The sequence below is a fragment of the Piliocolobus tephrosceles genome, chromosome 2, assembly GCF_002776525.5.
Source record: "Piliocolobus tephrosceles isolate RC106 chromosome 2, ASM277652v3, whole genome shotgun sequence".
In the NCBI taxonomy this organism is placed as follows: domain Eukaryota; kingdom Metazoa; phylum Chordata; class Mammalia; order Primates; family Cercopithecidae; genus Piliocolobus; species Piliocolobus tephrosceles.
Window position 1 is genome coordinate 94,718,377 of NC_045435.1, and position 27,439 is coordinate 94,745,815.

Below are 27,439 nucleotides of genomic sequence, written 5' to 3' on the forward strand. Positions count from 1 at the left end.
TTGTTGCCTGGGCTGGAGTGCAATGGCACGATCTCGGCTCACTGCAACCTCTGCCTCTCGGGTTTACGCCATTCTCCTGCCTTAGACTCCCAAGTAGCTGAGATTACGGGCATGCGCCACAACGCCTGGCTAATTTTGTATTTTCTGTAGAGACGGGGTTTCTCCATGTTGGTCAGGCTGGTCTTGAACTCCCGACCTCAGATGATCAGCCCGACTCGGCCTCCCAAAGTGCTGGGATTACAGGCATGAGCCGCCGTGCCCGGTCCTGGTTTTCTTGTTTGTTTGTTTTTAAATTAGGAAATGTGGCCCGGATGCTGTGGAGGCTCAAGTCTAATCCCAGCACTTTGGGAGGCGTAGGCCAGTGAATCGCTTGAGCTCATGAGTTCAAGAACAGACTGGGCAACAAGGCAAAAATCCATCTCTCCAAAAAATAGAAAAATTATCTGGGCATCATGGCATACACCAGTAGTCCCAGCTATTTGGGATGCTGAGATGGAAAGATCGCTTGAGCCCAGGAGGCAGAGGTTGCAGCCGTTGAGATCACACTATGCACTCCAGCCTGGTCGATAGAGCCAGACCTTGTCTCAAAAAAACAAAACAAAACAAAAAATAGGAAATACTCTCTTTTGCCAGATGTCAGTATTTCTTGTACAAATCTCTTTCCCAATAAGTAACATTCCAATTTTTTAATTGAAGATTAGAAGACTAATTGCCATTATGTTTGCAGGAAAGGGGCTTAAGGAAAGGCTTTGTGGTTCAAAAGGCAGATTTTCACTCATTCTCCACTGTCCCAAGCCTTTTGTTCATATTGTTTAGAAAGTATTTCCATGTTTTACCTTGAAGGTAAATGTTACTACATGGAGAAACTTGCCTTGGGTGATGAGATCTGCTGGTATTAAAGGTGGAATTCTTTTCATTCATTAACAAGATGAGGATAAATGCTCCAGGACTAACATGTTAGTGGCTGAGGTGCAGTTGCTATGAATCCTCTGTTTGTGTAATGTCAAGTGCTTTTCTGTGTTCCAAAAAATGCTTCAGGACTTCCACCTAATGATGGTTCCCTTGCTTGTTCTTAAGTGCCCTTATGGTTTCAATCCCAATTTAGTCATTGTAGTGAGCTTTTAGGAGTATTTGCGGTAAATTCATGTGTTCAGTTCTTCACCTTGAATCTTAAGTCTACATTATTTCGTGAGGACAATTGTAGCCTTTCCCAAGTGTCTTATTTTTGTTCCCTTCTAAGTAGAGGTGGAGAGTCTGTCTTAGGGGCCACCCTGAGCACCCGTGAAGTCCTTCAGAGCCTTCAAAATAAGTATTCTTTCTTCGAACTGCTCTCCAGTATTCAAGTGGATTTTCTTAATTTGTTTTCCTTTTCTTTCATTAATTTTTTTCTATAATGAAACAATGTCATTTGTAGCCCCATGAATGGAACTGGAGGCCATTATTTTGTGTGAAATAAGCCAGGCACAAAAAAAACAAGTATTTCATGCTCTTACTTATATGTGGAAGCTAAAAACATTGATCACATGGAGGTACGAAGTGAAAAGATAAATCACAGAGACTGGGAAAGGTGAGTGCGGAGAGAGGGGATAATGAAGTAAAGTTTGTTAAAGTGTACAAAAATATAGTAAGATAGAAGGAAGAAATTCAATGTTTGATAGCAGAGTAGAGTGACAATACTTTACAAAAAGATATGGAACTTGAGTGATGGGCACCCTAAATACCCTGACTTGATCACTATGAATTACATGCGTGTAACAAAATTTCACACTTACCCCATGAATTTGTAGAAATAAAATAATTTTAAAATAAACATGATAAAACATTTTTTTTCCTCCTTTTTAGGTGCCTTTAGAACTTGAGGGTAAAGCATACTTCAGATAATAAACATTTTTGGGTGTGGTGGCTCATGCCTGTAATCCTAGCACTTTGGGAGTCTGAGACGGTAGGATTGCTTGAGACCAGGTTGGGCAACATAGCGAGACCCCAGGCCCCATCTCCATACACACACACACACACACAATTAGCCGGGCATGGTGGTGTGCATCTGGAGTCCTAGCTACTAGGGAGGCTGACATGGGAGAATCTCGTGAGCCCAGGAGTTTGAGGCTACAGTGAGCTATTATCATGCTACTGCATTGCAGCCTAGGCAACAGAGGGAGGCCCTGTCTCTAAAAAAGAAATTTAGGCCAGGTGTGATGGCTCATGCCTGTAATCCCAGCATTTCGGAAGGCCGTGGTGGGTGGTTCACCTGAGGTCAGGAGTTCAAGACCAGCCTGGTTGACATGGTGAAATCCCGTCTCTACTAAAAAATACAAAAATTAGCTGGGCGTGGTGGCAGATGCCTATAATTCCAGCTACTGGGGAGGCTGAGGCAGGATAATCGCTTGAACACAGGAGGTAGAGGTTGCGGTGAGCCAAGATCATGCCACTGTACTCCAGCCTGGGAGACAGAGGGAGACTCCGTCTCAAAAAAAAAAAAGAAAAGAAATTTAAAAACAAATTTTATATTTTGCTAACTTTACATGCATTATTATTATTATTATTCATATACTTCTTTGTATGAATATTTTTTCTCTTCTGCAATATCTAATGCAATGCTTTGCCTAAAAAAGAAAGTTTCTTTCTTTTTTTTTTTTGAGAGTCTTGTTCTGTTGCCCAGGTTGGAGTGCAGTGGCATGATCTCTGCTCACTGTAACCTCTGCCTCCCGGGTTCAAGAGATTCACCTGCCTCAGCCTCCTGAGTAGCTGGTTTTATAGGCACCCACCACCATGCCTGGCTACTTTTTGTATTTTTAGTAGAGACGGGGTTTCACTATGTTGGCCAGGTTGATCTTCAACTTCTGACCTCAGGTAATTTGCCTGCCTTGGCTTCACAAAGTGCTGACATTACAGGTGTGAGCCACTGCACCCGGCCTTAAAAAAGGAAGTTTCTATGTGCTTGAATTAAGAGTTTTTTGTTTTTAATTTTTTTGAGACAAGGTCTCACTCTATCGTCCAGACTGGAGGGCAGTGGTGCGATCATGACTTACTGCAGCCTTGATCTTCTAGGCTCAGGTGATCCTCTCACCTCAGCCTCCCAAAGTACTGGGATTATAGCTATGAGCCACTGAGTCTGGCAAGAGGTTCTTCATGATCATCCAGAAGTGAGGAAGATGAGACATTAGTTGTTTCTGGAAGGAAGAATTTGCCTGAATAAACTCCACATTGATATTCTCCATGTCAGATCCACTCTTACCAATTATAATGAGAATGAAAATCTAAAACTGAGATGAAAGCAAAGGTCACTCTGAAAGCAGTTGGGAATTTAAGCAATTCAAAACGTGGCATTTCAGCTCTTGTCCTACTTAAGAATCTAAATAGCACTCAACTGTTTTATGCTTTTTGAAATTGAACTTATGTCTGTCAAGGTCTAATCTTTGGACCAGTAGTGGTCACTGAGTAGGGTCCATGCTTTCTCTGGTTTGTCTTTTTTTTTTTTTGTTTGAGACAGAGTCTTGCTCTGTTGCCCAGGCTGGAGGGCAGTGGTGCCATCTCAGTTGACTGCAAGCTCTGCCTCCTGGGTTCACACCGTTCTTCTGCCTCAGCCTCCTGAGGAGCTGGGTCTACAGGCGCTCGCCATTCTTCTGCCTCAAACTCCTGAGGAGCTGGGTCTACAGGCGCTCGCCACCATGCCCAGCTAATTTTTTGTAGTTTTAGTAGAGATGGGGTTTCACCATGTTAGCCAGGATGGTCTCCATCTCCTGACCTCGTGATCCGCCTGCCTCGGCCTCCCAAAGTGCTGGGATTACAGGCATGAGCCACTGCACCCGGCCTCTCTGGTTTGTCTTTTGTGATACTGTCTTAAAATGGTCCATGCTTTCTCTAGTTTGTCTTTTGTGATATTGTCTTAAAATTATCTATAGCAGGAGTTCTTAAACTTTTCTGAGTCATTGGCACCTTTGAGAATCTGACCAAACTCACAGACCCTCTAGCCAGAAACAAATGCACATGCATACAAAAATTTAATTGTCTTTGTAGGTTCATGTGTTGCCTGGAAGTGTTACCAGAAAGGGGTCCCGATTCAGACCCCAAAATAGGGTCCTTGGATCTCAAGCAAGAAAGAATTCGAGGGGAATCCATACAAGAAAGCAAAAGTAAGTTCATTAAGAAAGTGAAGGAATAAAAGAATGGCTACTCCACAGGCAGGGCAGCAGCTTGGGTTGCTGGACTGATAATTGTTATAGTTCCTTCCTTCCTGCCTGCCTGCCTGCCTGCCTCCTTCCCTCCCTCTCTCCCTCCCTCCCTTCCTCCCTCCCTTCCTTTCGTCCTTCCTTCCCTCCCTCCCTCCTGCCTTCCTTTCTTTGGCAGAGTCTCACTCTGTCGCCCAGGATGGAGTGCAGTGGTGCCATCTTGGCTCACTGCAACCTCAGCCCCCAACCCCGTCCGGGTTCAAGCAATTCTCCCACCTCAGCCTCCTGAGTAGCTGGGATTACAGGTGTGTGCCACCATGCCTGGCTAATTTTTGTATTTTTAGTGGAGATGGGGTTTCATCATTTTGGCCAGGCTGGTCTTAAACTCCTGATCTCAAGTGATCTGCCCACCTTGACCTCTCAAAGTGCTGGGATTACAGGCATCAGCCACCATGCCCAGCCTATATCTTGATATATGCTATACAATGGGTGGATTATTCGTAAGTTTTCCGCAAAAAGGGTGGGCAGTTCCCAGAACTGAGGGTACCTCCCACTTCTAGACCAAATAGAGTAACTTCTTGATGTTGCCATGGCATTTGTAAATTGTCATGGCACTGGTGGGAGTGTCTTTTATCATGCTAATGCATTTAAATTAGCATATAATGCACAGTGAGGGTGACCAGAGGCCACTTTTGTCACCATCTTGGTTTTGGTGAGTTTTGGCTGGCTTCTTTACTGCAACCTGTTTTATCAGCAAGGTCTTCTGACCTGTAGCTTGTGCCAACCTCCTCTCTCATCCCGTGACTAAAAATGCCTAACCACCTGGGAATGCAGCCCAGAAGGTCTCACCCTTATTTTACCCAGCTCGTATTCAAGATGGAGTCACTCTGGTTCGCATGCCTCTGACAGAAGCATCCAAGGAACTTAGGCTAAGAAGACCCAGGATCTGATATTGCTTCTGACATGAACTTTTAGGTTATTTATCAGAACTCAGAAAAAACAAAATATTTCAAAGTTTTAATCTTCATTAATTTGGCTGTAGTCCATGAGGAAACGTTTTCCCTACCAAAGCTGTTAAATACACCAAACTGACAATAATGGATACTGGGATTCTTGAGAAGGCAGGAAGGGTTAGAAGTAAAAGGAGATGTGATTTATCTGAGATCAGAACATTTTTTCTAGATGGTTGTTTGAAAAGTGTGGTGCTCAACTTGCAACATTGACATCACCTGGTAACTCGATAGAAATGCAAAATTTTAGGCCCCATTGAGATACGGAACCAGAAGTTTTGTAGGTGGGGCCAGAAATCTACGGTTTAACAAGAGCTCCAGGTGATTCTGATGGTAAAGTTTGCAAACCACTTTTGCATTGAAGGATGCTGAAGTGGGGAGCTGGTCCATTTTCTCACCTCTGGATGATCATAAAGAATCTCTCGACCGGGCGTGGTGGCTCACGCCTATAATCCCAGCACTTTGGGAGGCCGAGGTGGGCGGATCACCTGAGGTCGGGAGTTTGAGACCAGCCTGACCAAAATGAAGAAACTCCGTCTCTACTAAAAGTACAAAAACTTACCTGGGCGTGGTGGCGCATTCCTATAATCCCAGCTACTCAGGAGGCTGAGGCAGGAGAATTGCTTGAACCTGGGAGGCGGAGGTTGCGGTGAGGCGAGATCACGCCATTGCACTCCAGCCCGGGCAACAAGAGTGAAACTCTGTCTCAAAAAAAAAAGAATCATTCAAGCACATAGAAATTTCCTTCTTTAGGCAAAGGATTGCATTAAATGCTGCAGAAAAGAAATTTATTTGTTACTTCATACAAAAAGGCATTACATAACGATGCATATAAAATTAGCAAAAAATAAAATTTCTTTTTATATTTCCTTTTTAGAGAGGGTTTTGCTCTGTTACTCAGGCTGGAGTACAGGTTCCAATGTGTCTGGTGGTTGAAATTTGCAAGTGTGGAGCTTTGAAAGCCTTAAGTGATGGTTGACAAAAAGAGTTAAACTCTGTAAAATATTTAAAGAGATTTATTCTGAGTCAAATCTGAGTGACCATGGCTCGAGGCAGTCTCAAGAGGCCCTAAGAACATGTGGCTAATGTCTCACACGTCCGTGTGAAGAGACCACCAAACAGGCTTTGCGTGAGCAACAAGGCTGTTTATTTCACCTGGGTGCAGGCGGGCTGAGTCCAAAAAAAGAGTCAGCAAAGGGTGGTGGGATTATCATTAGTTCTTCTAGGTTTTGGGATAGGCAGTGGAGTTAGGAGCAATATTTGCAGGCAGGGGGTGGATCTCACAAAGTACATTCTCAAGTGTGGGGAGAATTACAAAGAACCTTCTTAAGGGTGGGGGAGATTACAAAGTACTTTGATCAGGTAGGGTGGGGCAGAAACAAATCACAATGGTGGAATATCATCAGTTAAGGCTATTTTCCCTTCCTTTGTGGATCTTCAGTTGCTTCAGCCTAGCTTGATGTGTACATGCAGGTCACAGGGGATATGATGGCTTAGCTCGGGCTCAGAGGCCTGACAGCTAAGGTGACCGAGCTGCAGCTTTTTTTGTTTTGTTTTGTTTTTTTTTTTTTGTTTTTTTGCTGAGCTGCAGCTTGGTTTCACATGTTTTACGGAGAAATAAGATACCAATCAATACATAACATAAGGTAATGGTTGGGTCAGGAAAGCTGGAAAGAGCTTCTACATCAGGGTGGAGTTAAGAGGTGATTGGTGTTATGCCACGACTACGCCGATTGTCAAGTTCCAACCCCAGCTGAGGTCCAAGGGGAGTGGGTGGATGGGTGAATAGCTGAAAGAACACTAGTTGGGGTGGGGGGCATGTAGGCAAGTGAAATGTAGTTTTATTCAGCAGCTCTCTCAGCAGCAGCTTAATCGCACTAGCTCTCCCACACTGTCCAGCTTTATCTCGACTGTCTGCTCTGGCTCTGTGGCTCCTCTTGCCCCCATGCCTGCAGCTGCACACCCTGGCCTGCAAAGCCAGGTCTGTCAGGGTCAGCAGCTTAATTCTCCGTCTGAGCAAAAGCTGGTTCCTGGCTCAGCTCCCCTCTGCCCACCTTAAGGGCAACCGCTCTCCCTTAGAGGGGTTAGTAGCATTACTCTGGGCACCAGTGTACGAACCAGGTCGTGCTGTGCCGAACTCAGCCCTGTGCACAGTATCAGTAGGGCAGTTATACCTTCAACAGATAACAGTGGTCAGATTCTAATATGAACTCACGTAAACAAGTTATATAACAAGTGGAATATGCGCCTGTATCCTAAACTCGCTGAGTCACTCTGGCCCAGATACCCACCTTGGCCTATTCCTTGACCAAAGCACATCCATATACCTTACAATTGGCAATTGGTTAAAAGAGTTATTACATAAAGACCTGGAACCAACAGAAAGCAGTGTCTGGGTTGAGATAAAAGGTTGCAGAGACCAGGGTTCTTGTTATGCAGATGAAGCCTCTATGTAACAGGTTTCAGAGAGAATAGATTGTAAATGTTTTTTATCAGACTTAAAACAAGTGTCAGGTTCTTAGTTAACTCCCCAGCATCAGGGAAAAGACCTGGAAAGACAAGGGGATTCGTCACAGAATGTCGATTCCCCCTGAGAAGAAATAGCGCTGCAAAGCCATTTCAAAATACGTCAAAGAAATATATTTGACTGGGCACAGTGGTTCACACCTGTAATCCCAGCACTTTGGGAGGCCAAGGTGGGTGGATCAACTGAGGTCAGGAGTTGAAGACCAGCTTGGCCAACATGGCGAAACCCCGTCTCTACTAAAAATTAGTCGGTGTGGTGGCACACGCCTGTAATCCCAGCTACTTGGGAGGCTGAGGCAGGAGAATCACTTGAACCCAGGAGGTGGAGGTTGCAGTGAGCCTAGATTGCGCCACTGCCCTCTAGCCCGTGTGATGGAGTGAGACTCCGTCTCAAAATATATATATATATGTGTATATATGTATATATATATTTAAGAGTATATATGTATATGTGTGTGTGCATATATATATATGGATAAAATACTTCAATGTCTTTCGGGGCTTGCTGCCATGTTGATATCTTATTGCTGCAAAAAGTCTGTTTCGTCAGTCTTATGGTCTCTGTTTAATGTTAATGCTGGTCAGCTGTGCCTGTATTCCAAAGGGAGGAGGGTATAATGAAGCCTGTCCCACCCCATCTTCCCATCATGGCCTGTGCTAGTTCTTCAGGTTAACTTTGACATGCCTTTGGCCCAGAGGAGGGGTCCACTCAGTTGGTAGGGGGGCTTGGAACTGTTATTTTTAGTTTACACAATCAACTTGGGATCAGAGGGTCTCATCTGTTTCCTCCATCTCCAAAAAGGAAGGTAATTCACAGCCTTCTCTTTTCTAAATGGTGAGGACTCTGGGAGCCCTGCTTCTGCGCCGCCATTGGTTATCCAGACTATGCCACCACGTCCACCTGGGCTCCCAGAAGACGCCAGAAAGAAGAGAATGGAAGGAAACAGTACAGTGGGGACGGGAAGAGAAAAAAAACGACGACGGTCCAGGACTTCACACTCTAGCTTCAGCACCCACTTAAGATTGAAGAATAGTCCCTCACTGGCTTCGGGCTCTAGCCAATAGGAACTGAGACTCTTTGCCAATCAGCGCTTTGCGTTTTTCCGGCGGCCTGAGTGCTGCCATGGAGATGGAATGAGCAAATCCAAACATAGAGGGGTGGTAGGCCTACAAGACCGCCCCAGTCTCTGGCCTGTGGGCTCGTCCAAAGGCCGGGCGTGATACCCTTTGGGTGGAGGGAGGGGCTCTCGTGGTTACTCACTTCCGGGTCCCCGCCAACAGGAACGGAAACTGTACAGCCAGTCAGCTTCCTGAGCTTCTTCCGGCGTTCTGTGTGCTGCCCTGGAAACCGTATGGACGAATCCAAACCTGGAGGGGCTCCACCTCCGTAAGGCTGGTCGGCGCTTCCGCGCGTTCCGCTTTGCTTCACTGCTTTCTCCCCTATTCTTGGGAATGTGGACCTGTCCTGAGGCAGAGGCCGAGATGCGCGCAACCGCGGGAGCAGCCAAGAGGACTCGAGTCTTTCTTGACTTACCTACCAGGTGCGTGGCAGTGGCGGTTTTAGTAGCCACGAGTCTGGGTTCGTGTCTGCCTAAGCGGTCGCAGAAGAGAGCGCAGGCCTGCAGGGGCGGGGGTGGTGGGAGAGTGGGGGAGCCTGTCCTCCCTCTCTCCTTCTCCCCGTGGACCCCGTGCCTGCTGCTCTCCCCCGCTTTGCGCTCGTGTTAAACGAAAAACCGCCCGTTTTTATCCGGGCTTTAGTTAAGGGCACATGGGACGCCTCTTCTAGGACCTGGGTGCAGCGGGGAGAGAAGGCTCGTGTTTTTCGGCTTGGGAGATGTGCTTTATGGACGCCACCTTTTAACTCCCCAGAGCGGACCGCGTCTTCACCGCCCTGCAGCGCTTCCTAGGCTCCCAGCCGGCCTCGCGATCTGATGCCTGTGGACGTAGGGAGGCCGCGAAAGCCGCCGATTCGCCCGCCGCGAGCTGCCTGGGGAGTGGGATGCGAGTGACTACGTAGCGGCCCTGAGTCTGTAATTATTTAGTCTGTAAAGTGCAGCGAGGAGGAGCACCTATGTAGTGCTTAGCATGGCGCTCGCCATCGGTTACATCTCAGGCGAAGGTTGATTTGGCCGGCAGTTCACAGACTTGAGCGCATCCCAGTCACCCCAGAGCGTGTAGTAACACAGAAGGCCAGGCCCTACCGCCGGATTGTATGATTCTGTAAATCTGGGGCAGGGCCGGTAACTTTTTCATTTCTATTAAGTCCCAGGTGATGCTCATGCTTCTGGTGCGGGAGTCATGATTGTGCTGAAGGTGGGCACCTGTGCGCTCTTATCACCTGGTCGCTCTCAGCGTTCCTTGAATGTAGGACCTGCCCCCTGACTCTTAAATGCCTCATTTGCACCGTGTGATATTTGCTCTGCCTTCTGGCTTCTTAGATGCTTCTTAGGAGAACTTGTGAATTAAGAGAGACTTCCCTAGGAGCACTATAGGTTAAGAGACTAAACTGTGGTTTCTCAGAAAGCATACTCGAGTGAGAAAATCATGAAGAAACGTAAGGAAGTGATGGCTACGAAAGTCAGGGAGTGCTTACTTGTGGGGATCAGGAGGGTTGATGACTGAGATAGGCTCACGGAGGGGCTTCTTATGTGGCTGGCAAAATCCTATTTCCTGACCCTGGGTAGTGATTAGAAGTGTGTCCCTCTTTAGTAATTCATTAAACTATATTTTGTGGAGTTTTCTGTATTTGTGTTTTATTTTACAACTAAGAGGTTACAGATTTAAAAATGAATATTAGGAAGTCTGTAATGGGGAACGTCTTTGGACTGAGTTAAAGAATCTTAAAGTCTTGGAATTTCAACTATTAATAAGTTATTGAAAAACAACTTAGTGCCAGGCACGGTGCCTCATACCTGTAATCCTAGCACTTTGGAAGGCCTGGACAGGTGGATCACTTGAGGCCAGGAGTTCTAGACCAGCCTGGGCAACATAGCGAAACCTCATATCTACCAGAAACACAAAAAATTAGCTGGTTGTGGTGGCATGCCGGAGCCTGAGGCACGAGTATCATTTGAACCCTGGAGGTGGAGGTTGCAGTGAGCCTAGATCTTGCCCCTGCACTCCAGCCTGGGCCACGGAGTGAGACCCTGTCCAAAAAAAAAAGATAGAAAATCATCTGATCCAATTCTTATTTTACTCTAAGGAAACTGAGCCCTAGAGAGGAGAAATGTTTGAAAGTGACAAACCACCCTAAACAGATTTATAGCTAATGTGTTTTGTTAATTTCAGACTGAAATTGTCCAGATATGACTTGATGGTCAGATGTGACTAAAGTAAAGGTTAAGGAAATGAATTTGGCCTAAATCAAATTCAAAATTTCAGGATTGGCTGGGCGGTGGCTTGCACCTGTAATTCCAGAATTTTGGGAGTCTGAGGCAGGAGGATTGCTTGAGCCCGGGGGTTCAAGACCTAGCCTTCCTTAAAACAAACAAACAAACAAACAAAAAAACACAAGATTGTACTTCATTTTTTCACCTGTAGCCTAAAACCTTATTTTCAAGAACTCAGTTATACATACCTTATGAAAACTTATTTTATCATCTTATCCTGATATATCCTAATGTAGACAATTTCTGAACACTTAAGGTTTCTGATTATATTTTTTTCTGTCTTAATAACTTCCCATCTTAGCATACTGTCAGTTTAATCTTATTTTGGTTATAATACATACCATGTAGCTGCTGGTGGCACGTGCCTATAGTCCCAGCTACTTGGGAGACTGAGGCCCCACAGGCGTGCACCACCATGCCAGGCTATTGTATTTGTGTAGAGTCGGGATCTCATCATGTTGCCCAGGCTGGTCTTGAGCTCTTGGCCTCAGATAATCCTGCCTCCACCTCCAAAAGTGTTGGGATTACATTGAAAAATAACTTAGTGGCAGGCGCGGTGGCTCATACCTATAATCCTAGCACTTTGGAAGGCCAAGACAGGCGGATCACTGTAGGCCAGGAGTTCTAGACCAGCCTGGGCAACATAGCGACACCCCATATCTACCAAAAACACAAAAAATTAGCTGGGTGTGGTAGGATTTCATTCTTTTTAATGAATGCGTTTTAGAACGAAGAGGAATATAAAAAGGACTTACGGAAACTGTCATGAAAAGAAAGATACTAACCCGTGCCTTTTTGTTTTTAATTATTATTATTATTATTTTTTTGAGGTGGTATGTCTGTCACCCAGGCTGAAGTGCAGTGGCGCAGTTGGTTCATTGCAACCTCCGCCTCCCGGGTTCAAGCCATTCCCTTGCCTCAGCCTCCCAAGTAGCTGGAACTACAGGTGCGTGCCACCATGCCTGGCTAATTTCCTGTATTTTTAGTAGAGATGGGGTTTCACTGTGTTAGCCAGGATGGTCTTGATCTCCTGACCTCAGGTGATCTACCCGCCTCGGCCTCCCAAAGTGCTGGGATTACAGGTGTGAACCACTGCGCCTGGCCTAATTTTTGTATTTTTAGTAGAGATGGGGTTTTGTCACGTTGCCCAGGCTAGTCTTGAACTCCTGACTTCAGGTGATCTACCTGCCTTGGCCTCCCAAAGTGCTGGGATTACAAGTGTGAGCCATCGCACCCCACCCACAAATAAAAGTTTTAATGGAACTCAGCCATATCCATCCATTTGCTTATTGTCTCTGGTTGCTTTCTAGTTCAAGAGCAAAGGTGAGTAGCTGTGACAGAAACCATAAAGTGTAAAACCTAAAATGTTTACCCCCTAACATTTTATAGAAAAAAATTTTCCTCTCCTAGGATAGAACAATCTTGGATTTTTTTTTTTTTTTTGATCTGTAAAATGAGTTTTCTTAAATTTTTTTTTTTTTTTTTTTTTTTTTGAGACAGAGTTTCACTCTTGTCACCCAGGCTGGAGTGCAATGGTGCAATCTCAGTTCACTGCAACCTCCCTCCGCGTTCCAGGTTCAAGTCATTCTCTTGCCTCACCCTCTTGAGTAGCTGGGATTACAGGTGTGTGCCACCATTCCTGGATAATTTTTTTTTGTTGTTGTTGTATTTTTAGTAGAGATGGGGTTTCACCATGTTGGCCAGCCAGGTCCCGAACTTGTGACATCAGGTGATCTGCCTGACTTGACCTCCCAAAGTGCTGGGATTACAGGCTTGAGACACCACATCCAGCCAATATATTCACCAGTTTTGTTATTAATTTTTTAAAGTCTTAAAAAATTTTTAATTGTGGTAAAATACACATAAAATTTTCCATCTTAACCCTTTTTAAGGGTACAAGTTTAGTAGAGGTTAAGAACAGTTACATTGTTGTGCACCAGTCTCTAAAACTTCGTTTTTGCAAAAGCAAAATATATTACATTTTGCTTATCCATGTTTCAGTGGACACAAGTTGCTTCCATGTTTTAACTATTGTGAATAATGCAGCTGTGAATATGTGGGGTACAAATATCTCTGAGACCCTGCTTTTAATTCTTTAATATACCCATATTGAGGTATGATCTACCAGTAATTGTATGTATTTGAGGTATACAAAGTTTTTTTTTGTTTTTTTTGTTTTTTTTTTTTTTGAGACAGGGGCTCACTTTGTTGCCCAGGCTGGAGTGCAGTGGTGAGATCTTGGCTCACTGCATCCTCTGCCTCCCGGGTTCAAGCTATCCTCCTGCCTCAGCCTCCCAAATAACTGGGACTACATGCACAGGCTGCCACTGCTGGCTAATTTTTAAAAATTTTAAAATACTGTGTAGAGATGATGTGTCGCCACGTTTCCCAGGTTGGTCTCAAACTCCTGGCCTCAACTGAACCTCCCTCCTTGGCCAAAGTGGTGGAATTACAGGCATGAGCCATTGAGTTCAGCCCAATGTGCTTTTTAAGTTTTTTTTTTTTCTTTTTTTTTTTTCTCTGAGACATGGTCTCACTCTGTTGCCTAGGCTGGAGTACCATGATGCAATTGTGGCTCACTGCAGCCTCCATCTCCTGGGCTCAAGCAATTCTTCTGCCTTGGCCTCCCAAAGGGGTGAGATTATAGGTGCAAGCCACCGTGCCTGGCCAATGTGCTGTTTTGATATGTAGATATATTGTGAGTTTCTGGAAAGTTTAATATAGTGTAACATATCTTTCCAAAGAGATGCCAGGTTATGAAAGATGGATTTGTTTTTTGTTTTTGAGTGGTGCTCTGTCTTCCAGGCTGGAGTGCAGTGGCACCGTCTCAGCTCACTGCCACCTCTGCCTCCTGGGTTCAAGCGATTCTCCTACCTCAGCCTCCCGAGTAGCTGGGATTACAAGCGTGTGCCACCATGCCTGGCTAATTTTTGTATTTTTAGTGGAGATAGGGTTTTGCCATGTTGGTCAGGCTGGTCTAAAACTCCTAACCTCAGGTGATCAGCTCATCTCGGCCTCCCAAAGTGCTGGGATTACAGGCGTGAGCCACTGTATTCAGGCTGAAAGAATGATTTTAATGAATTACTTAGATTAACTTGTAATATATTGTTTAATACTCTAATTACACTTTAACTGAAATTCTAAATAAGATGTCTGATAAGAGATTACATCAAGTCCTTATTTACTTATGAAAATTAAAGGGTTATTTTGGCCAAGAAAACGAACTCATTTAACTTCTTATACCTTAGGTGAAAGTTGAAGTCCTTGGTTAAACCAACAACAACAAACATCTTGATTTAGAGCAGGGGTTGGCAAACTTTTTTTAATAAAGGGACAAACAGTAAATATTTTAGGGCTTGTGCAGGCTGTAGAGTCGCTGTCACAACCACCCAACTCTGTCATAGGCAATATATAGCAGTTTGAAAGCAGCCATAATCAATATATAAATGAATGGGTGTGGCTCTGTTCCAATTAAACTTTATTTACAAAAGCAGGCAGCATGCCCAATTTGGTCTACGAGCCAGTAGTATTAATGATACTTGGATTGACTCCTTTGGTCTCTAGGGATTACGTGGACCTATCATTCCATATTTGTTTATACTGTATTTTCACTTGTTTTCTCTTTTGCTTCTCATAATTGATAAGGTTTAGGTAGGGCATATGCTTCTCTTTTGCTTCTCATAATTTATAAGGTTTAGGTGGGGCATACCAGTCAAGACTGGCAGAGGGTCTTGACTGCAGGTTGTCCAGGTTCTTGGCATTTTGAACAAAGAATTGGAGAAAATGCCCAGCAAAGCAAAGAAAGAATGAAGCAACAAAAGAATGAAAGCAGGGATTTATTGAAAACGAAAGTACACTCCACAGTGTGGGAGCCGCCTGAGCAGCGCTGGAAGTCCAGGATAGGGATACCCAGTCCAAACACTCCCTAGAAGTTTCCCATTGGCCTTTTCATGCTCACCTCCTGTAAATCAAGTGGTGGCCTGCAATCGGTCTGATTGGTTGCTATCAGCCAATTTCATTGATTCCATTGCATTGATTGATTCCACTCTCTGCAGCCAGTTAGATGCCAAGGTGAAGTTACAAAGTTGCAAAGCAAGACTCCGCCCCAATCACTCTGATTGGTTGCCATCAGTTAAATAGCCTGTGGTCCTTTTGTTATTTAGGCGTGGAAAGTTAGGGTTTTCCTTTCAATTTTGTTATAGGAAGTCAGTGTGAAACAGCCTTAGGTTCCCTGCCTCCAGACTCTATTCTCCTGCCTCACATATATTATCCCATTGTGCAGATGTTGTTTTCCATTGTACCAGGTTTCCATTGTAACTGAGAAAGTAAGATACGAGATGATGGGTAAAATCTAATTCATACCTGGATTTTGTTACTCTTGTTCGAAATAGTTGTTACTTTCACATTTTTTTTTCTGTGAAGGTTTTATTGACAGAGGGTAGGGGGCCTCAGTCCTTCTTGGCAGCCACTTTCCTCTTGGCGGGCAGGACGTTGCTTAGCTCTTATCTATTCATCTTGGTGCGGATGTGTCCCCCACTCTTTTCTGGATGAACTTGAGGGCCATTTGTCCTTGGAGACCTTGAGCAACTCCATGGCACGTCGGCTCGTAGGGAGCAAAGCCATATACCTTTGGGATAATGTCCCGCACAAACTTGGTGTGCTTGGTCTGTTGCCCACTTTGGCGGTGGCTGGGCCAGGCTTGCTCCCATTTTTGGTCACCCTGTGGCCCCCATCGAGGCCCACGGCCACAGGGTAGCTCAGAGCCATGGCTGCCGCTCTCCAGTGGTGGCCGTGGCGGAAGGGCCGGCCGCATGGAATGCCGGGGTATCTACCCGCCCTAGAGGCATGGGCGGCCACTGTGTTTTAAAAAGAAGAATCTTGTTGATGGGAACTTGAATATTGATTTGTGAATTTTTTTTTTTTTTGAGACGGAGTCTCTCTCTGTCACCCTGGTTAGAGTGCAGTCCTGGGTTCAAACGATTCTCCTGCCTCAGCCTCCCGCGTAGTTGGGATTACAGGCGCGCATCACCACGCCTGGCCAAGTTTTGTGTTTTTTAGTAGAGACAGGGTTTCACCATGTTGGCCAGGCTGGTCTCGAACTCTTGACCTCAGGCGATCCCCCTGCCACGGCCTCCCAAAGTGCTGGGATTACAGGCGTGAGCCACTGCGCCGGCTGTGAAATTTTATTTATTTGCTCCGTAGCTTCGTTCATCCTGCAAAAACATTAGCACTAGTATTAAACATTTGTAGATGAATTTTATGAATTCGTCAAATTGCTAGATTTTTTTACACATAAAATATCCTGGGCTAATTATCCTAGCCTAATTAATTGTGCAACTAGCTTGCATTTATCAATGTCATTTTTGTTTACTTTTTAGGAGCTAGAGATGCTATTATTCTACTGTATGTGAGAAATCGGCCCAGAGATGGAAAACTTTATTCTGTATGAGGAGATTGGAAGAGGAAGCAAGACTGTTGTCTATAAAGGGCGACGGAAGGGAACAATCAATTTTGTAGCCATTCTTTGTACTGATAAGTGCAAAAGGCCTGAAATAACCAACTGGGTAAGTTAGTGTATTTCCATTGGCATGGGGAAATAGAGAGCTATGATGGGTAGAAGGGGGTAGCATTTTCACAGTAGTCATTGAATTTGATATATCAAATGCCACATTTTCAGTCCGGAATGGGTGACCTTCTATCTATTCAGGGCCACCAGTCCTGAATAATGAGTAATAAACATAACCAAGTAATGACTAATTTAATTTTCTTTTTTGTTTCTTTTTTTTTGGTGGGGAGTATAAGTCAGGGAAACTATACTCTTTTTTTTTTTTTTCCTTCCCTTAGAAACAGGGTCTGTCTGTCTCTGTTGCCCAGACTGGAGTACACTGGGCTTACTGCAGCCTTGACCTCCTGGGCTCAAATGATCCTCCCACCTCAGCCTCCAGAGTAGCTGGGACTACAGGCACATAGCACCACACCTGGCTAATTTTTTGTATTTTTCATAGAGTCGGGGTTTGGCTATGTTGCCCAGGCTGGTCTTGAACTTCTGAGCTCAAGCAATCTGCCTGCCTCAGCCTCCCAAAGTGTTGGGATTACAGGCAGGAGCCAATGAGCCCAGCCTGGAAACAATATTGTATATTAGGTAATTTACTTTTTGAATTTGGTGTATTTAGGAGACAAGCAGGTTCCCCCCTACCTCTGCAATTTACTGTCAAGGAAGGACACTGGGTGAGAGTGACTTGGGTTGGAAATAGCTGTGTCACTTTATAGCCTAGGCTTCTTGGACCATACCTAACTTAAAAAAAAATATTGTGGGCTGGGCGCGGTGGCTTCCCAGCACTTTGGGAGGCCGAGGCGGGCGGATCACAAGGTCAGTAGTTCAAGACCAACCTGACCAACATGGTGAAACCCCGTTTCTACTAAAAATACAAAAATTAGCTGGGCGTGGTAGTGCATGCCTGTAATTCCAGCTACTCAGGAAGCTGAGGCAGGAGAATTGCTTGAACCTGGGAGGTGGAGGTTGCAGTGAGCCGAGATCACGCCATTGCACTCCAACCTGGGCGACAGAGTTGGACTCCATCTCAAAAAATATATATATATATCTATATAAATATGTATAATATATAACATAATATATTATTATTTTATTTATATGGTATATATAATATATATTATTTTATTTATATATCATATATAATATGTTATATATGATATATATATAACATATATAAATAAAATAATAATTGGTATTATTTTTACCAATATATTGGTAAAATACAATATAACATAAAGTTTGTACCTTAGTGATTTTTAATTGTACAGTTTAGGGATAATAGGTACATTCATATTACTGTGCAACAATCACCTCCATCTATCCCCGTAACTCTTTTCATCTTGTAAAACTGAAGCTCTGTACCCATTAAACTGTAATTCTTCATTTCTCCTTCTCCAGCTTTTGGCAACTATCATTCTACTTTTTGTTTCTGTGGTTTTGACTACTCTATATAAACGATATCATACAGCATTTTTCTTTTTTGTGTCTGACTTATTTCACTTAGTGTAATGTCCTCAAGGTTTATCCACGTTGAAGCATGTGTCAGAATTTCCTCCTTTTTAAGGCTGAATCATATTTCATTGTACATATATGAAATTCATTTTGCTTATCTATTTATGTAACAGTGGACACAAGTTGCTTCCATGTTTTAATTATTGTGAACAATGGTGCTATGAAATGTGGATACAAATATCTTTTTGATATCTTGCTTTCTTTTGTGTATATACTCAGAAGTGGAATTGCTGGTGCTAAGGTAATTGTATTTTTAATTATTTGAAGACTTGCCATACTGTTTTCCTTAGCAGCTCTGCCATCTTTACCTTCCAGCCCATCAGTGTATAAGGGTTCAGTTTCTCTGCATCCTTCTCAGTACTTTTTTTTCTTTTTTTTGACAGTAACCATCCTAATGGGTGTGAGGTGGTATCTCATTATCGTTGTGATTTGCATTTCCCTAATGACTAGTGATGCTGAGCAGCATCTTTTCATGTGCTTGTTGATAATTTGTATATCTTCTTTGGAGAAATGTCTATTCTTTTTGTCCATTTCCACAAATCCTTTGCCCATTCTCTAATCTGGTTGGTTGTTTTCTTGCTAAGTTTTATGACTTCTTTATATATTCTAGATATTAATCTGTTATCAGATATATGATATGCAAATATATTTTCATATTCCATAGGTTGCCTTTTCACTTTGTTGATATTGCCTTTTGTTGTACTAAAGTTTAAAATTTTGCAGAGTCACATTTGTCTTTTTTTTGTTATTTATGTGTGTCTTTGATGTCTTATCCAAATATCCAAAAATCATCACCAAGCCCAGTGTCATGAAGCTTTTGTCCTATTTGTTGTTCTGAGAGTTATGTATTTTTACCTCAGTGATATTTAACTCATTTTGAGTTAAGTTTTGTATGTGGTGTTCGGTAAATGTCTCAGTTTGTTTGGGCTGCTAAAACCAAATTGGTCACAGTTCTTGGGACTGGGAAGTCCAGGATTAAGGTGCCAGCAGTTTTGGTGTCTGGTAAGGGCTTGCTGTCTTTCTCAAAGATGGTGCCTTCTATGTGTTCCCACATGGCAGAAGAGGAAAACAGGCCCCCTTAAGGCTCTATTCTAAGGGTGCTAATTTTATTTATGAGGGCAGAGCCCTCATGACTTAATCATCTCCTAAAGGTTCCACCTCCTAATATACCACCACAATGGGCATTAGGTTTCAATGTGAATTTTAGAGGGACACATTCAGACCACAACAGTAAAGGTCCAGCTTCTCTTTTATGTGTGGATATCCAGTTTTCCGGGTACCATTTGTTGAAAAGACTGCCCTTTCTCCATTGAATAGTTTTGGAATACTTGTTGAAAGTCATTTGACCATATGTGTGAGGGTTTATTTCTGGGCTCCTTATTCTATACTGTTGGTCTCTATGTCTGTCTTTATGCCAGTACTATACTGTTTTTATTACTGTAGCTTTGTAGTAAGTTTTGGAATCAGGAAGTGTGTGTTCTCCAGCTTTGTTTTTTTTTTTTTTTTCTTTTAAGATTGTTTCGGCCATTTGACATACCTTGAGATTCTATATGAATTTTTGGATAGATTTTTTCTAGTCCCACAAAAAAAGTTGTTGGGATTTTGATAAGAATTGCATTGAATGCATAGATTGCTTTGGATAGATTGATTTTGGGTAGTATTTGAATGTCAATTATTAATATCTGAATATTGCCTTCTAATTCATAAACACATGATATTTTCCCACTTATTTATGTCTTTTTTTTTTGGAGATGGAGTCTCCCTCTGTCCCACAGGCTGCAATGCAGTGGCACAGTCTCGGCTTACTGCAAGCTCCACCTCCCGGGTTCACACCATTCTCCTGCCTCAGCCTCCCCAGAAGCTGGGACTGCAAGTGCCCGCCACCACGCCCAGCTAATTTTTTGTATTTTTAGTAGAGACGGGGTTTCACGGTGTTAGCCAGGATGGTCTCAATCTCCTGACCTCATGATCTGCCCGCCTTGGCCTCCCAAAGTGCTGAGATTACAGGCGTGAGCCACCGCACCTGGCCTATTTATGTCTTTTAAAATTTTCTTTCAGAAGTGTTTTGTAGTTTTTGTTGTGTAAGCCTTTCTACCCATTTGGTTAAGTTAATTCCTATGTGTTTTATTCTTTTTGCTGCTATTATAAATGGAGTTGTTTTCTTAATTTCCTTTTTCGATTGTACATTTGTGAATGTATAGAAATTCACCCTGGGCATGGTGGCTCACACCTGTAATCCCAGCATTTTGAGAGGCTGAGGCAGGTAGATTGCTTGAGCTCAGGAGTTCGAGACCAGCCTAGGCAACATGGTGAAAATGTGTCTCTGCAAAAGATACAAAAATTAGCCAGGAGTGGGCCAGGCGCGGTGGGTCCCGACTGTAAGCCCAGCACTTTTGGAGGCCGAGGTGGGCGGATCACTTGAGGCCAGGAGTTCAAGACCAGCCTGGCCAACATGGTGAAACCCTGTCTCTATTAAAAATACAAAAAAATCAGCCGGGCATGGTGGCACATGCCTGTAGTCGCAGCTACTTGGGAGGCTAAGGCAGGAGAATCACTTGAACTCAGGAGGTGGGGGTTGCAGTGAGCCAAGATTGCACCACTGCACTCCAGCCTGGGCAACAGGGCGAGACTCTGTCTCAAAAATTAACCGGGGATGGTGGCATGCACCTGAGGTCCCAGCTACTTGGGAAGCTGAAGTGGGAGGATTGCTTGGGCCTGGGTCGCAGGGGTCACAGTGAGCCATGATTGTGCCACTGCACTCCAACCTGAGTGACGGACTGAGACCTTGTCTCAAAAAAAATAAATAAATAAATAAAGAGAGTTTTGCCAGTACCTGCATCAATCAAACCTCATCAGACTGTGCCAGGTGTAGTGGCTCCTGCCTATAATCCCACCACTTTGAGAGACCAAGGTGGGTAGATCACTTGAGCCCAGAAGTTCAGGACCAGCCTGGGCAACGTGGTGAAACCTTGTCTCTAGAAAAAATAGAAAAATTAGCCAGGCATTGTGGTGCGTGCCTGTAGTCTCACCTACTTGGGAGGCTGAGACAGGAGGATTGCTTCAGCGCTGGAGGTGGAGGTTGCAGTGAGCCGCGATCATGCCACTGTACTCCCGCCTGGGCGACAGAGACACTGTCTCAAAAAAAAAAAAAAAAGGCAGATGTGGTGGCTTATGCCTGTAATCCCATCACTTTGGGAAGCCAAGGGGTGCAGATCACCTGAGGTCAGGAGTTTGAGACCAGCCTGGCCAACATGGTGAGACCCCATCTCCACTAAAAATACAAAAATTAGCTGAGTATGGTGGTGGGTATCTGTAATCCCAGCTACTTGGGAGGCTGAGGCAGGAGAATCGCGTGAACCTGGAAGGCAGAGGTTGCAGTGAGCTGAGATCATGCCATTGTGCTCCAGCCTGGGCAACAAGAGTGAAACGCCATCTCAAAAAAAAGAAAAGAAAAGGAATTTCCGCTAATCTTTTGAGTGTTGGACCTGGACTTTGTATTTTACTTTGCAAAATTTGTTTTTGTTTTGACAGTTTATTTTATGGAAACTTCAGGGTTTTTTTTTTTTTTTTTTTTTTTTTGGAGACAAAGTCTCAGTCTATCACTCAGGCAGGAGTTCAGTGGCGTGATCTTGGCACACTGCAACCTCTGCCTCCCAGGTTCAAATGATTCTCCTGCCTCAGCCTCCTAAGTAACTGCGATTTCAGGTGCCTACCACCACACCTGGCTAATTTTTTTTTATTTTTAGTAGAGACGGGGTTTCACTAGGTTGGCCAGGCTGCTCTCGAACTCCTGACCTCAGGTGATTTGCCCACCTCGGCCTCCCAAAGTGCTGAGATTACAGGCATGAGCCACCACGCCTGGCCTTAGGGTTTTCTACATATAAAATCAATCATACCATCTGCAAACAGTTAATTTTACTTTTTCCTTTCCAATTTGGATGCCTTTTTTTTTCTTGTGTAATTGCTCTGGCTAGGACTTTTTATACCATTTTGACTAGAAGTGGAGAAGGCAGACATTCTTGCCTACTTCTTTATGTTGGAGGAAAAGCTTTACTCTTTCACCATTGAGTATGTTGTTTGCTTTGGCTTTTTCATATATGACTTTTATTATGTTGAGATAGTTTCCTTCTATACTAGCTTGTGGAGTTTTTTTTTTTTTTTTTTTTAAAGGTTGTTGAATTTTGTCAAGTCCTTTTTCTGTATTAATTGAGATGATCATACTTTTTTTTCCCCTTCATAATGTGGTATATTACATTTTCATATGTTCGACCATCTTTGTTTTCCAGGAATAAACCCACTTGGTTACAGTGCATAATCCTTTTAATATACTGCTGAATTCAATTTGCTGGTATTTTGTTGACATATCTAGCTTTCACTAAATAGTAAGATATTTAGTATAGTGCCTGACACTTAATAAACACTCTTTCTTTTTTTCTGAGACAGAGTCCAGACTCTGTCATCCAGGCTGGAGTGCAGTGGTGTGATCTTGGCTCACTGCAACCTCTGCCTCCCCTGTGCAAGTGATTCTCCTGCCCCAGCCTCCTGAGTAGCTGGGATTACAGGTATACACTACCATGCCCAGTGAATCTTTGTATTTTTATTAGAGGCGGGGTTTCACCATGTTGGCCAGGCTGCTATCAAACTCTTGACCTCAAGTGATCCGCCCACCTCAGCCTCCTGAAATGCTGGGATGATAGGTGGGAGCCACTGTGCCCGGCTTAAATATTCTTTCATGATGTCTGTTATGTCATAGTCACTACCGGAACAAGAAATACATAGAGAACGCATAGATGGAGAGGAAAATACCCAGAACTGGAAGAGAGTTGAGAAGAGGGATGTGTGGGGTCATGTGTGGGAAAGAAGATGAAGGCAGTTTCAGCATGTGCAAGAATTTTAATGGATATAGAAAGGCCACTGTTTCCTATGTGCCTTATTCCTGATTTATAGAGGCTGGGGAAGCCTCGCTCTTTCCCAAGATTCATTCACTCGCTTCAACAGCAAAAGCGTATTGTTGAATGTCTGCTGTGTTAGAGGATGAAATGATCAGTCAGAGGCAGATCCTGTACTTTTGAGCTTATGATCTGGTAAGAAAGGTGAGATAGAGGAATCAAGGCATGTATGAACACTCCATTCGAATGGTTGTCCAAGTCCCTGCTTTTTAGGGGTCTTAGCTCTTGGAAACTCCTGTGTCCCATACATTGCAGAAGCATTTCTACTCTTTTCCTTTGCAGAAGTTCATCATATGCTACCATTTATTGAGTATATCTAATATGTTCCAGCCACTGTGCTGGGTGCATTCACTTCTCACAATTGCCTATGATGTCAGTGCTATCCTGATCTACAGTTGATTCGGATCTGTTGGATCATGGTACCTATGCCCCTTCTCCAGTTGAGGAGGCCAGCAGGGTAGGCCAAGAAAAAAATTACATATAAGGAAGAGTTTGACTTCATGGCCTTTTTTCTCCTCTTCTCCATATCGCATTTACCATCATGCTTCCCACTGGCTGTTCTCAGTTGTCGTGTTGACAGTCCTCCTCAGTACTTTCCCTTGCTTTGGACCTTTTCATAACCACTTTCAGGTGTCATAATTTACCTGTCTCTTATTCCTTCATTTTAGGACCCTGCTGGATGATGTGTCTAGCTAATGTAACAAATTCATTTTCCTTGAAGTATCATCCCCTTCTGTGATCACATTTTGATAGCATTTTGGTATCTGTCAAAGGCTTAATTCAGGGGAATGGATAATAGGGAATTTTCAAAGACTGCAGGAGGGCCACTGTGGGAGAAATTTTCAGACAAGAAGCTTTGTGATACTTTTTAGGCTTATCAGGATCCAGAACAAATGCCACCATCTTCTGTAAAACTTATCCCGATTAAATCACTTATTCCTTTGACTGCAACAGGGAAACCTGATCACAGCAGAGAAACTATCTCACCATGAGAATACAACTTGTGACACACACTACAAATGCTGGCTATAAGGGTGGATAGCACAACCCCAGGGAAAATTTCACTACCTTGGTAAACTTATGCCTTTCCAAGTAGAACAAGTACTATTGGGAAATGTACTGGATTCCAAGAGAATGAGGAATATCTAATACAGGCATTAGTGTGATTACGGGATCTTTGAGGTCTTAGGCACACCTGAATAGTGTAGTGTATAGTTCAATGACTTTTAACAAATGTATGTAGTCATGTAACATCCAAATCAAGAAATTGTCTGTCTATTCCTCCAGAAAGTGCTTCCTGACCTCTCCAGATGTCATCTTTAACACTGCCCCCAGCACTGTTCTTCTATCGTTGTAGATTATTTTGCCTGTTCTTGAACCTCAAGTAAATGGGTTCCTGTGGTGTGTACTTTTTTGTGTCACATTTCTTTTCCTTAAGATGTTATTGAGATTCACCTGTGTTACTGCAAGTATTGTAGTTATCCCTTGATTACTAAAATGTATTCCATTTTGAGTGAATCTTTTTATTGAAGTAAAATATACATACAGGAAAGCATAATTGTATGCTTAAATTTTCATAAAACAAATACACCAGGGAAACCAACACATAATCAAGAAATAACATGAGCAGTATTTTAGATGCCCTTCCTGCCCCCTGCCAGTCTCTTTCTTCCCACCTAAGGGTAATCATGATCTTGACTTCTAACTCCACAGGTTAATTTTGCTGGTTTTGACTTTCTATGAATGAAGAGTCTGAATACATGTGTAGAGTACAGATGATCGTTTTTGGTCGTGGATTGGGTGTGAGGTGTGAAAGAGAAGTCAATGATTATCCTAGGGTTTTGGCCTACATGACTGGAAGGATGGTGATAACACTGAGGGAAAAAAGACTAGGAAACAATGGATTCGGGCATTTTAATTTTGGGTGCACATTGGAAGACATTGGGTATTTGAGTCTGCAGTTTAGGGGGTTGATCAGGGTGGAGATGTAAATTTAAGGAAGACATCTGGAAATGGGCACAAAGTGCTTTCTGGAGGGATGGAAATGTTGTGTATCTTTATGTGTCAAAACTATATGTCATCAGCATATAGACATTAGGCCAATGTGAGGGAAGATAGAGGAGGACTCAGGACCTTCACTGCAACATTTAGCAAATATAAGGAGAAAGAAGACCTAGCAAAGGAGAGTGAAAGGGAGCATCCAGTGAGAGAGGAGGGGAGCTGGAGAGTGTGGGTAACTGTGGATTGGTTTGCTCATCACCCATTCTGGCATGTTCTCCTGCTCTGCAGGCTCTGGGGAGCTACAAACTGCAATTTCCAGACTCTTTGCAACCACAGTTCTAGGTGGGATTGTGATGAAATTAATTAGATGCAGTAGAAGGACACTTGGATTCCAAACTGATGTAAGTGGTAAAGGCCCCAAGGCATCCATTTGCCAGCACATCTTGAGGCAGAGGCAGTATGGTTTGGATGTGATGGCTTCCTACTGGTGGCAGAGGCAGCACTTTGGTGCTGACAGCTGTGATAGCTGTGATGGCAGAGTCTTGATTCCTTAATGTTCTGATGGAGATAGGAACTCCTCTGGTGGCTAAGTTTTATGGTGTGGTTTTGGGAATTCTTTCCAGAAATTGAGCCTAGATTCTGTTTCAGGAACTTTCCATCATCAATTCTGGAGTTATCTAGGCCCCTTATAAGTCCTTTTGTTAGCCAGAATAGATTCTGTTCTCTGTAACTAAAAATATTGGCCAAATCATGGGATGTCATAGAGGTCAAATAAAGACAGTAGTATACGGTGATGAGATAAACCACTTGTGTGAGATGCTGCTAATAAGGTGAGAACTGAGGATTTGGCAATGGAGAAGCCACTGATAACCTTGAAGAGAGTGGTTTCAGAAAGTGGTGGAGATGAAAGCTGGAATTAGAATATGTTTAAGGGGGAGCGAGCCGGGCTTAGTGGCTCATTCCTGTAATCCTGGTGTTTTGGGAGGCTGAGGTGGGAGGATTGCTTGAGGCCAGGAGTTTGAGACCAGCCTGGGCAACATAACAAGACCCTATCTCTACAAAAATAAATAAGTACACTTCTTATAAAAAGAGGGAGTGGGGGAGAAGGTAGAGGCCATCCTTAAGGAGTTTTGCTGTATCAAGGAGCAGAGAAATGGGATGATAACTGGATAGAGACAGGAGGTTGAGATGGAAAAAGTTATCAGGAGTTACCTCTGACTCCTGAGATCTGAAATGACATGGTTTTTTTTTTTTTTTTTTTGAGAAAGGATCTCACTCTGTCACTCAGACTGGAGTACAGTGGCATGATTTCGGCTCACTGCAACCTCCACCTCCTGGGTTCAGGCAATTCTCCTGCCTCATCCTCCTGTGAAATTACATGTCTTAAAACGGGTGGTTTATTTTCTCTCATGTGAAAGAAACTGCACTTGCAAACTGATTCTACCATGTCATCAATTCCTTGTCATTCTTCTCTCCTATCCTTATTTAAGTTGGCTTATGTGCAAGGCCATTTCATAATTGCTGGATGGCCACTGTCGCTTTAGTTACCATGTCAGCTTTCCAGGGAGGAAGGGAAAGAAAGGAGATGCCACGGGGTTACCTTGAATAAACCCCATTAAGCGTTTTCCAGGAAATCTGAGCTACTGACCCTGTTAACGTCTTGTTGGTGTCCCCTGTCTGGGCAGGAGCGGGGGAAATCTTTTTCTGGACAGGCACAAGGCTGTGTTTGTCATATAGGAATTCTGTTATTAAAGATTTAGGTAAGCAACTAGCAGCTTTTCCATAAGGATAATAATTGCAGCATGTTTATATGCTGATGGAAATGGTCTATGGAAAATAGGAAATGGAAAATAGCAATGGAAAAATACTCAGCATAATGTGGAGAGCAGACAGTTATATAATGTAAGTGAAGTTTGAGGGGGGTTGGGATCATGTATACAGGGGGAGGCTTTGGCTTTTGGAAGGAGCATGGGTAATTGAGGGGAGGCGGGGTATGGTACAAGATGCAAGTTGGTAGACTCCATGCCATGAGCCTGAGAAAGTTTTCTTCTGTTTGGTTCTACCTTCCCTGAAATAAGCAAAATCATCAGTTAGGAGGTAGGAAGGAGAGGAAAAAAGAGGTGTGAATGGTCACTTGAAGAGCAGGTTGTCTTGGGCCATTTGAGATTTGTGATCATACGTTTAAAGTAAATCAGGCAGCACCGTTTGTTTCTGCTTTATGTGCTTGAAGAGCTTCTACTTTACCTGCTTGAGTAGCTGCAGAGTATGTGGAGGGTTGGTTGAGTTTAACTAGAATTGGAATGCTTGTGGGAGTGAGCTGGAAAGTGTG

General features: G+C 43.5%; 1 protein-coding gene and 1 pseudogene across 4 annotated transcripts in view; one reads left to right on the plus strand and one right to left on the minus strand.

Annotated features, from left to right (window-relative positions):
* Positions 1–9,021: 9,021 nt before the first annotated feature.
* ULK4 (unc-51 like kinase 4) overlaps positions 9,022–27,439 on the plus strand; it is a 711,191-nt gene continuing 692,773 nt past the window's right edge. For 2 of the 4 annotated variants that reach the window (XR_003309577.1, XM_023231716.3), the window contains exons 1-2: positions 9,022–9,246; positions 16,473–16,658. Coding sequence is in view for 2 of the 4 variants with exons in the window: in XM_023231716.3 (XP_023087484.1) it covers positions 16,521–16,658 (138 nt within the window). In the remaining 2 variants the exon portion in view is untranslated. The remainder of the gene's footprint in view (positions 9,247–16,472; positions 16,659–27,439) is intronic. The other 2 variants (XM_026454878.1, XM_026454879.1) reach the window with 2 other exon arrangements.
* On the minus strand, positions 15,543–15,861 carry LOC111555529 (annotated as a pseudogene).